Here is an 11,008-nt window from a genome sequence, read left to right on the forward strand (position 1 = left end):
AGAGAGGGAGAGAGGCGAGAGTGGTGGAAGAGAGGAGCTCCCTGTGCGTGCTGCAGCCCCCTGAAATCCAAGCTCTGGAGGGCGGCCCGGATAGTGCCAGCTGGTGCCCGATGTAAGCCGCGGCGGGGCGTCGGAAAGCCGGCGGGGGGCCGGAGCGGGGCAGGGGGCGCCCGCTGCGCCTTTCGACTCTGCCCGCACGGCAAGGGAGGAGGAGGAGGAGGAGGAGCACCGCCTCCTCTTCCTCCCCCCCCCCCCCCTCCTCCTCCTCCAGATGTGCGCGGGGCCGCGGGACGCGCTCCCGGCGGCAGCCCCGCTGCCCCGTCTGGGGTCAGCCCTCCGCGGGAGGCGGCAGCGCCGCTCCGCATCCCCCTGCCCGGGCACCGCCGGCGGCCAACTTCGCCGGGGAGACCCGCCGGGGGGAGAGCCGCCTCCATCCCTCCCTCCCTCCCCGGTGCTGGCGGCGCCTCTCCCGCCCCCCCGGCTCTCCTCCCTCCATCCCTCCATCCCTCCCTCCTTCCCTCCATCCCTCCCTCGTTCCCTCCCCGCCCGCCCCGTCGCCGAGCGGGAGCCGCCAGCGGTGCGAGCGGAGCCGGAGCCGGGGCTGCCGCTGCCGCCCCCCGCCTCGCCCGGCCCGGCCCCTGCCCCTCTTCCTCCTCCTCCTCTTCCTCCTCCTCCTCCGTCCCGCCCAAGCCATGAACTTTGGCCGCGGCCCCCCGGTGGTGTTGAACGTCGGGGGCACCCGGTACTCCTTCTCCCGGGAGGTGCTGAAGGATTTCCCGCTGCGGCGGGTGAGCCGCCTGCACGGCTGCCTGTCGGAGCAGGACGTGCTGGAGGTGTGCGACGACTACGACCGGGAGCGGAACGAGTATTTCTTCGACCGGCACTCGGAGGCTTTCGGCTTCATCATGCTCTACGTGCGGCACGGCCACCTGCGCTTCGTGCCGCACATGTGCGAGCTCTCCTTCTACAACGAGCTGCTCTACTGGGGGCTGGAGGGCTCCCACCTCGACTACTGCTGCCAGCGCCGCCTCGACGACCGCCTGGCCGAGTCGCGGCCCTATTACTGCCCCGAGGAGCCGGCGGGGGACGCGGGCGGCGACCCCCGGGCCAAGGGGCGGCGGGCGGCGGGGGGCGAGGGCGGCAAGTGGCTGGAGAGGATGCGGAGGACTTTCGAGGAGCCCACGTCTTCCCTGGCCGCCCAGGTCCTGGCCACCGTCTCCATCCTCTTCGTCATCGTGTCCATGGTGGTGCTGTGCGCCAGCACCCTGCCCGAGTGGCGGGCGCCGGAGAACCGCAGCGTGGAGGAGCAGAGCAGGTACACAGCAGAGTCAGTGAGGGAGCCCTCAGGGTAGGAGGATCCTTTATTTTCCCGCTGTCCGCCCCCTCCCAGTGTGTCCCGTCCGCTGTGTCCCGCCGCTCGTCGCGATGCTCTGGAGGTCTCGGGGGGTCGGGGCCGCGCCGCTTCCCCGCCTGCACCCCCTGAACCCCGAAATCAGCCCGGGGACGGGGAATAGGGGGGCTCGGGGGACCCGGAGCGGAGCCGGAGCGATCGGGACGCGGCTCCCGCTCCTCCAAAGGCGCCGGCCCCTCTTGTCTCAGCACTGCCGTGCCCCCCTTTGGAGGCCCGGGGGGCTCCTCACCCACGTAGGGAGGCTCCCACGCCCAGGAAATCATGATAGACCCCCTCTTCGTGGGGGAGATAAAAAAAAAAAAAAAAAAAAGGAAAATAAAGCCCTGAAAGAAAGCAGCTCCCTTCGCTTTTACTTGGGGAAGAGCGCGCTGTGTGTGTTCGCACAGGAGCACACCCTGTATTAGGGAGCTGATCTGGGAACACCTCGCATGGGGCGGCAGCTGGACCCCATTCCTCTGCCACTCAGCTCCTCTGTATAGAGGCACCGGAGATGATCAGCCTGAGCATTAAGCTCCTGCAGATGCATTGCACAGTGCCCCAGGGTATGAACATATAGCAGATGTGTACATTTCCTTTAGACAAAACGCATGTAAAGACACTAACATTGTGAAACAGCTGCAGCAACGAGGGCATGGGTGTATAAGGCTCAGTCTTGGTGTTACACCAGTCAGAGCAAGGCCTTTTTTTTTTTTTTTTTTTTAAATCATCTTTGTGACCTCACCTCAGGGTTACATCGATGCGACTCTGCTGACTTCAGTACCATTGCTCTCCATCTTCCGTTCTCTAGAGAACAGGATCAGGACCATTCCAGTAAGACTTCTCTCGTAAATAAGATTCAGATACAGATATTATAAAAGTAAACATTTCTCATGTTTTCCACCTTCTCCATTAGTTTAAAACAAATACAGTATTCAACAAAAGTTTTCAGCTTCTACTCTGCTAAGGGGGTCCTACAGTGAAATTGCAGCCTAGTCATTATGAAGTTACCATCCTTTACCGTGGAGTTAATTGGAATGTGATATATTATATCTTAGTAGCCAAATTAATTCCTTGGAAAGTATTTTCATAGTTTCCATTAACTTAATGGAAAGTGCACCTGTATTTCTGTTTGTAGCCAAGCCAAAGCATTAATCATATGAACAAAAAGAAAGCAGATACAGACTGAGAAGCTGTTGATTCCTGCCTACATGCAGATATGTCAAAAGTTCCTCTTACAGGTTCTTCCAGTTAAAAAACCTTAATCTTTGCTGTTACTTCAAAGAGGGGATGCTCTGAGTGATCTCTGCTTAAGGCAGCAAGCTGCTTAGACACCCCCCAATACATAGCTGAAAATATACACAACAGCAATGATAGCATAAATGACTTTGGTCATATCTTTGATCGCATCTTTATGATGTGTAAGTTAACAATTTTTCACTTACTGGGAGTTGCAGATGAACAAGGCAGATGACATGTAATTTTTCTTTCATAGTGCCTTCATCTTCAAGAACCTGTGTAGATATACACATGATTTTACTCCTCTGAGTGACTAAACTGTGTACCAAGCATTTGAAGGATAAGGTCCTAAGTATTTGTGGGACAGTGTGTAGCCAAGCACTTGTCAGGGCACTGAAGGCTACTTTTAAAAAAGAAAGGACCCTGTCAATGACAGGGTGAGTTTTTTTTTTTTAGGACCAGCTGCAGCAGTCTATGGAATTGCAATTAAAAAAAGAAAAAAGGGGGGGGTATAAATAAAAGTTGCTATTGAACAGTTTCTAACCCTTTTCTTGCAAAAATCTCGTTGCAGATGAGCACTAAATACAGGCTGGCTCATTTTGCGTGTGTCTTCACCCATGTGCTATCACTGCAAATGTGAATCAATAGCTATTTAATGGTGAACACACTGAAAACAGATACAAACGTGTTCCTCTCTGTCCACAGCTTGTCACCTGCTGAGGTGGCCTTGTTCTCTTACAGGAGCTACTCCTTTCTTTATTGTGTATGCAGCGTCATGACTAAAAAGCCTGCAATATCTGGAAAAAAGGAGTGAGCTACGATTAATTTTGAGCGATCCAGTTAAGTTACAACTACTTACACTTGCCAAAGGATTTGTGTACTCTGGCGATGCCATCCATCCTAAGTGAGAGTGCTTGTAAACACCTGGCTGCTAGTTCCTGATCTATCTAAAAGTCTGAAGCCAAATCCTGGCTTTTGTTTATTAAGCAAGGTATCTCATTAAAATAAAGTTCTATCTAACATGATAATACAACAGTATTTTTCTCAAGAGAAGTTGTGATATTACTGCTGTAAGCAAGTAGGTTTTGACATACAGCACTATAATTACTAGTACAAAGACTACATTATCGTAAAAACATATTTTGAAAACTTTTAAAAATGAAAAGTGAATGGGCTTATCTAGAACTCCTTAGAATGAAGACTTTGGGTGTAACCAACTATTAGATCAGTATGAGCCAGTGCTTAGAAGAGGTGAGAATTACCTCTGGAAATTAAGCAACCCTAAAATCTCTCTGGTATTTTCGGTCTCTCATAGGCTTACCAATAAAAAAACAACTGTCCTTTCCTCAATGTTATGTTACTTACAGTTTGCAAAGGTGCCACACGGGTAACTTCTGTGGCTGAGCTGCGGTAACCATCCCCAGAACCACTCAGGGCAGCTGTAGTGAAAACAGCTCTACTGGGGTGTCTCCACCTTATCTGGACATCATTTCTAGAGGCGAGGCGGTAACTAACTCCTTATAATTTACAAAATCAGCCTCTTTAATGAGGTTTGTGATAAGGGTTACTACTGCTGCCAATTAATACCAGCTGAGTTTATTATTTCTTTTTGTTATTATTACAGAAACACCTCTTCACCAGAAGAATTGAGTCCACCCAGCTTTTCCCATATCTTTCTCAGAAACCCTTATGTTGTTATAACTTTTCATTATGACCATGCTGTCAAAAGGTGAACAGCGCATGGCTGTTTCTGATCCTTTGCAGTAATCCCCTTCAGAGGGCAACAGAAAACTCTGAGGCTTTTTAAGGAGAGGGATGAAGAATCTGACCTCTGAATTTCACAGATCTCAGGGACACTGATAATATAATTCCCTGACTTGCAGAGGGATTGCCTTCCCCAGGTCCATGCTTAGGACGAGGAAGGAGTTATTGAAATTTTCTTGCATTTTATGATTTTGCTCTCTTCCCTGTCTTGGCATGTTTCACTTACCAGAGCTAAAGATTTGCATCAGATTTGCACAGTTTAGGAGCAGACAGCAGGGACACCTGTCTCCCCTTCTGTTGCTTCTGGCAATTTCAAGTCATCTTTGCTCTCTTCTGATCAATGCCAACAGATGCATGCTGTGAGTCTCTGGTCAGGGACTCATCCATTAACTGATCATAAGCATAATCTTTTGGGGAGAGTTTAAGCTTGTAATAAGAAGTCATTTGAAGCTGCTTGACTTAAAGCCAGTATAGTTCTATCTACCCATCTTTAAACTATTTTTCTAAATTAAATACGAATAGTTAGCACAAGAAGAGACTGTTGCCCCTTTTTTACTTACAGAATCATGATTAAATTTGTACTGAAATAATCCCTCAGTTGTAAAGCATGTATGATTGCCGTGCTGTTAAGCAAAAACAAATAAACACAGTAACTTCTCCAAACAGCATTTCTCAACAGATGCCAGTGGGCTTTTTTCATCTCTGCAAAACATCAGCTTAAGAAGTTGCATTTGAAATGCACAAAAATCATTATTATTTCAGAACACCCAAATGTTCATGCCCAACACCCATTCATAAAAATAAGACATTCTTTCTTGCGTAAGATCCAGCCTGAACACCATATTTTTGCCTAAGTTCTAAAAGTAGGCTGAAAGTCATGCATGGAACTACAGACCCAATTTAAAAACACAGATGTGGATTCTTCTAACGAATTTAACAGAGTTTTGAAAAATAGAGATAACACAAAGAACAGACATGCATCACTTCCTGGCTACAGGGGAACCTCAACAACCTCACCAGGGCTAGCTGCTACTCCTGTGAGCAAAGTATACGGAAAAGATGCTGAGGACACCAGGGCTGGGATGTTCAACTCCAGGTGTTCCCTGAGAGCTGTGGAGCATTGGCCCCTCTCCTTCCCAGGGTAGTGCTGGTCATTACACGCCCCCCCCCCTGCCCAGGAGGCATGCACCGGCATGTAATGCATCGGGAAATATTATTGCTATCAAAACAGGGACATAAAGGAAAAACACCAGCAAGGTTTTTAATGCAGTGAAACTAGCTGTTCTGTTGCCCTTGCTCTGCAGTTTGTAGCGAGGCAGAAATCCTGTTGATTTCAAAAGGATTAAAAAAGACCTTTTGCTGAAATGGGTTGGAGTCTTCCTGAGCAGGAATTTGATCATTCTCACTACTGCTTGGACATTTTTCAGGCTTAATGTATCTTACATGGCTTTAGCAACAATTTATCAAATCAGTGCTGACAGACCTTGATCCTGTCATATACTGTCTTTAACCGTATCATCTGTTTTCCTCGTGTGTCCTGTTGATATGTATGTTTTATTTACAAGTTTAATCAGTAATAGTGCCACTAATGAATATTTTGGGGAGATTTCAACTGACTCACCAGTGGATATTAAAAGTATACAAATTAGCATGCTGGGCCAAAGTGTAATGCTAAGTTGAAATACTTTATGATGTTTCCAATGTGATTTTTTTTAGCATAATAAAATAGTCTTGTTAGTGCATGAAAAAATTTTCAAGCAGTTTAACTCAGTGTACATAAAATAGCCTATTCTGAAAGGTTGTTATCAGATGGAACAGAAAATTAAACAGTAACTGAATTACAGTAAAAATGAGGCTCACAAAGGCTTTATTTTCAGTTTATGGACAAAACACTCATTAAAGAAATCTTGAAAACCTGTTAAGTACCAAGAGGCTTACAATTTCAGGAAAAAAAAAACACCACTCTTTCATGTACTTAGGTCTAGGCCAATGGGCAGTAAGTTTGAGCAGAAATAACCCATAACTTATTAAAAACTAGGACTTAATATTCTCCAATTATTCCAATTTTATGGGGAATCTTTAAGGAAACACTTAATAGACTTGTTTTTAATTTCCCAGCTCCTTCTTGAATACCAGCTATTTTAAAACTGAACAGATAAAAAAAAAAAAACAACAAACCAGAATAGGTACTACCTTTTACCAAATAAAGCTCATGATTTAATCATATAGCTACAGATGCTTAAAGAGCATATTATTTCATGAACAGGCAGTCTGTCATGTAAATATGCAGCAAATATTTTAAGAATTGATTGCAGAAGATACAGTTACTTTAGTCTTCCAAGTGAATGCATTTTAGTTGGCCTTAAAAAAAACTTAATTTAGTATGAAGTAAAGGACTTAATTTTGGTTTTCTTATTAAATGTTATTTCTCCATTCACAAGGATATAACTTAGTTACAAAGATAAGTCACTGTAAGGGAGAGGGAGACTTAATCTGAAAGTAGAAACATAGTATGTAGCACTCCAGCTTTCACAACAGGCCAGAGGTTTCTAGTTGTGCTCACCTAAGCACTTACGCACTTAGGTGATTCATCAGGACTGCTGAAACCTATCTACAAAAGCAAAAAAGAGTGACACGAGAGGAGGAACAACACGTTTCACTAGTGGCTAAGTAGTAGGAAAGACCCTTCTTTATCATCTCCCTAGCCAGGTTGTGTAATTGCTGAGAAAGAACAACAGATAAAAAAAATGGAGACATTGAAGTGCAATATGTTGTCAAGTGGCAGCAATACATCTCCACTATCTTGATCTTGCTTTGTCATTTTTGCATCAAGTACTGTTTCTTAGCTGTCTTGTAGTCTGTTCTACAACAAAAGACTCTCCAGTCCTCCCTATTGAAGTATAATTGATTTACAGTTTCTCTTGTGCTAAGGACCAACAGAGTAAAACAACAGATTGATCACATTTCATCTAACATGGATTTTTACTTGCACAACTACTCCCCAAAGTTATACCAGACCTCTGAATCAATATTGATTCATAAAGATAACTTCTACGATATCACAACTATTAGGACCTAGCTTCCTCAAAGCTTGACTCAGAGATAACCCGCCTAATTTGTGATAAAATCAAGAAATTACGCCTTCAATGTTATAGAGGCATCAGGAAATACCAATTGAAACAGCTTTAAATTGTAAAATTAAGAATTGCTTTTTCATGTAAATGCTCAACGTCATAGGCATAACTACCAGACAAATCTCATAAGATATAATGGAATGGAGTTTGTCAGAATTGTAGAATATTCCTGGCTGCAAATTTATTTCCAGATGCATTTTTTTCTTTTAACAATTATGAGTTCTCAAATAGCCAACTTTAAGGACATTCAGCTTTTTTCAGTGTGTCCATTACCACGATCTTGCTGTCTGGCTACTTTTACTAGAGAAACTCTTATATATTTCCTTGTCATGTATATTAAAATGGTTGAAGTGAATTTACCCACTAACATTTTTTTCTTGATTTTTCAACATGAAGGAATGATAATCCATTCATATGAACACTTGCATACATTCAGTACAAGATTTGTTTAGATGACATTATGACCTGAATTTTCTTTTACCAAACAAATTGGCATGACAGTTCCCACTGCCGTTATTAACAGAAACACGAATATCTTCAAAAGCTTAATTTTTAAGAGAACACTTAATTCTTCAGAAGAAGCTATTTTTAAAATTCAGAGGTCTTTACAACAGAAGTTGCAACCATGAACAAGTATTTTATAAGCCCTTTATTACGAAAGGCCTCTTGCTTACAGGACTTTCATTGTTATTCATGAATCATGAATAACAAGGTCATAGCAAGGTCTGATTTTATGTAACTACTTCCCTGAGTAGTTAATTCATGTCCATTTAAATTTTCTGTGGCTGGAATTATGGCGTAACTTACGACTTTATGTCGACTGACTATTACTGTTGCCTCTACTATTTCACATAAAACTAAAGTGAATGAATGAATAAAATGAAATTAATAAATAAAATTTTAGCGTATGACGCTTTTATGAGAGTTGGTTTATAGAGTCTAGTAGTATAATTACAGGAGTTACAGAAGACTTTGTTCTTCTAGCAGGCCACTGTTTTAATAACAACAACAGATTTCAGAAATGGTAACTAAAAAAGAAAACGTGTTAGGGAAACAAAATTTTATGTTTCAAATGACAGATTATTACTTACAAATCACTACTGTTTCTGTAGACAATACCTTGTTAGGATCCCTGCAGTAGAAAGAAAAATCTCTGGTTTCATCTAGCATTTTCAATCTCCAATTTCATCTCACTTTGCTTTCAGACCTGTTGGTAGAGATGGCACTGATAAGTGGCTTTTTCTTTACACAAAAAGTTATTGAAAAAAGATAAGCAAACAAAGGAAAGAGGGAAATATTAGCTCCCATTCCCTCCCACGTTAAATAAGTGAGTGTAGTTTGAAATCTTAAGAAAAGGGTTATTTTGATACCCATTTCTACCTTCTAGTGGTTTCAGGCTGAGAATGTTCTCAAGTCTCACGTGCTGCACTGGGATTTTAAAACATTCAGAAATATAATGAAATCACCCTCCAGGACAGCAATGCTTTCTTTAATCAGGGCTGCTATTTGTATTTGGCAAGAAGATGATCTTGCCTATTGCTTTGCTTACTTTGACATTTTACTGTGACACAGTTTAGGGGGAGTTACATTTAAAAGAAAAAAAAAAACTTCAGTAATGCCAAGCCTAGCAGTAAATGGAAGGACACAAGCTTATTACTTTGGTACTATGTGTACCCAACTGTGAAGAATAAAATATCACCTGTATTTAGTGTCGATATTATAAAGTTTTGAATACAGTTCTAGGTTAGCCTCTGTTTAGGATGCAAATAAGACCGGTTTCGACTGGTTCTTGAAGAGCCAATTTGCATGAATTATCTGATGCAAAAGCTGATTTCCACCTACTCCATCTTCACTTTCATTTCAGTTTAGCAATCTGGTTCAACACATTGCTAGTTCACTGATCCACAGTCCTTGGCATTCGTAAGTGGATCAGTTCTCACAGATTTTAAACAAAAACAAACAAAGTATTCTAGATTATGTTACGCACTGGCACTCCATCATTTCCTGCAGGGTTCCAGATTTTGCAGGCATGTGCATCCAGTATTAGGACTAGAATCTGTAATTCACAGAAAGTGATCAGTGACGGGGTTCTTAGCACAGATCAGTTTAAACTCTGCACTAGATCCTAAGGTTAGTTGCTGAAATCTGGTGTTACATGCTCAGAATAAGAATAGCGTGGCTTTCTGTTTGTCGCTTGTGAAGGACTGAATGTCAATTTGGTAATGTCCATGAAAAAACAAACCGGCACTAAAGCCTTTCCTCAGAACATAAATACTGTACTTTGTTTCTTTTGACAGGATAATTGAAGCTATCTGCATAGGCTGGTTCACTGCAGAGTGCATTGTGAGGTTCATCGTTTCAAAAAACAAGTGTGAGTTTGTCAGAAGACCTCTCAACATCATTGATTTACTGGCAATTACTCCTTACTACATCTCTGTTCTAATGACAGTTTTTACAGGGGAAAACTCGCAGCTTCAGAGGGCTGGAGTCACCCTGAGGGTCTTAAGAATGATGAGGATTTTTTGGGTGATTAAACTGGCTCGTCATTTCATTGGCCTTCAAACACTTGGTTTGACTCTGAAGCGTTGTTACAGAGAGATGGTGATGCTCCTTGTCTTTATCTGTGTTGCTATGGCAATTTTCAGTGCACTTTCCCAGCTTCTTGAAAATGGGCTGGACTTGGGAACAAAGAATAAGGATTATGCCAGCATCCCTGCTGCTTGTTGGTGGGTGATCATCTCTATGACCACGGTTGGTTATGGTGACATGTGTCCCATCACTGTACCAGGAAGGATTCTCGGAGGAATTTGCGTGGTTAGTGGCATCGTTTTACTAGCCTTGCCAATCACCTTCATTTATCATAGCTTCGTGCAGTGTTACCATGAGCTCAAGTTCCGGTCTGCTCGGTACAGTAGAAGCCTCTCAGCTGAATTCTTAAATTGACCAAACTTGAGTTCCGTTGTAGTTACTTGCTAAGCTTTGTCTTAGGAGAAGATGGCGGAAAGTCTCTTCACGTGTCCTCCTTGACTGGATGGTCCTATGGAACAACATTCTCGCCAGCCTGGAGAAAGCCCATCACCATTCAGACAGGAAGGATAACCACCTGCCTTGGGCACCTTGCAAGGAGAGAGAGTGATGTTTCAAATTTGAGAGAACAACACAAGAGGATTCAGAAGTCCTCCACCAGACCAGTTTGGTCTTCAGTTTGCCTTTCCACACAAAAGCAGAACAAAAAATATGTTTAACATTGAGATTCGTCATTCCCATAATTACATCCTATATCATTCAAAGCAATGTGTAGCAGAAGATTTTCAAAGATTACAAAATCTAAATGCTCTGTAGAGGCATCATATTTTCTTGCCTGAAGTATCTCCACTTCTAACCCAGATAACCAAACTAGATACTTGAAGGAGAATTGCTGCTACTTTTGAGCTTCACAACACAGTACAGCTGGTTCTGTGACTTAGAAAAGATGAAGAATATA

General features: G+C 43.4%; 1 protein-coding gene across 2 annotated transcripts; it reads left to right on the forward strand.

Moving 5' to 3' along the window:
• Nucleotides 1-692: 692 nt before the first annotated feature.
• On the forward strand, nucleotides 693-10,474 carry KCNG3 (potassium voltage-gated channel modifier subfamily G member 3). Of its 2 annotated transcripts, none has more exons than XM_035561236.2 (2): nucleotides 693-1,348; nucleotides 9,822-10,474. In XM_035561236.2, exons 1-2 carry the CDS (start codon nucleotides 693-695, stop codon nucleotides 10,465-10,467), a joined length of 1,302 nt encoding a protein of 433 aa, XP_035417129.1. In that variant the 3' UTR covers nucleotides 10,468-10,474. The 2 variants fall into 2 exon arrangements, with proteins under 2 accessions (XP_035417129.1, XP_035417140.1); XM_035561247.2 differs by having other exon boundaries at nucleotides 693-1,315.
• Nucleotides 10,475-11,008: the final 534 nt, after the last annotated feature.

This window comes from Cygnus atratus, chromosome 3 (genome assembly GCF_013377495.2).
Source record: "Cygnus atratus isolate AKBS03 ecotype Queensland, Australia chromosome 3, CAtr_DNAZoo_HiC_assembly, whole genome shotgun sequence".
Classification (NCBI taxonomy): domain Eukaryota; kingdom Metazoa; phylum Chordata; class Aves; order Anseriformes; family Anatidae; genus Cygnus; species Cygnus atratus.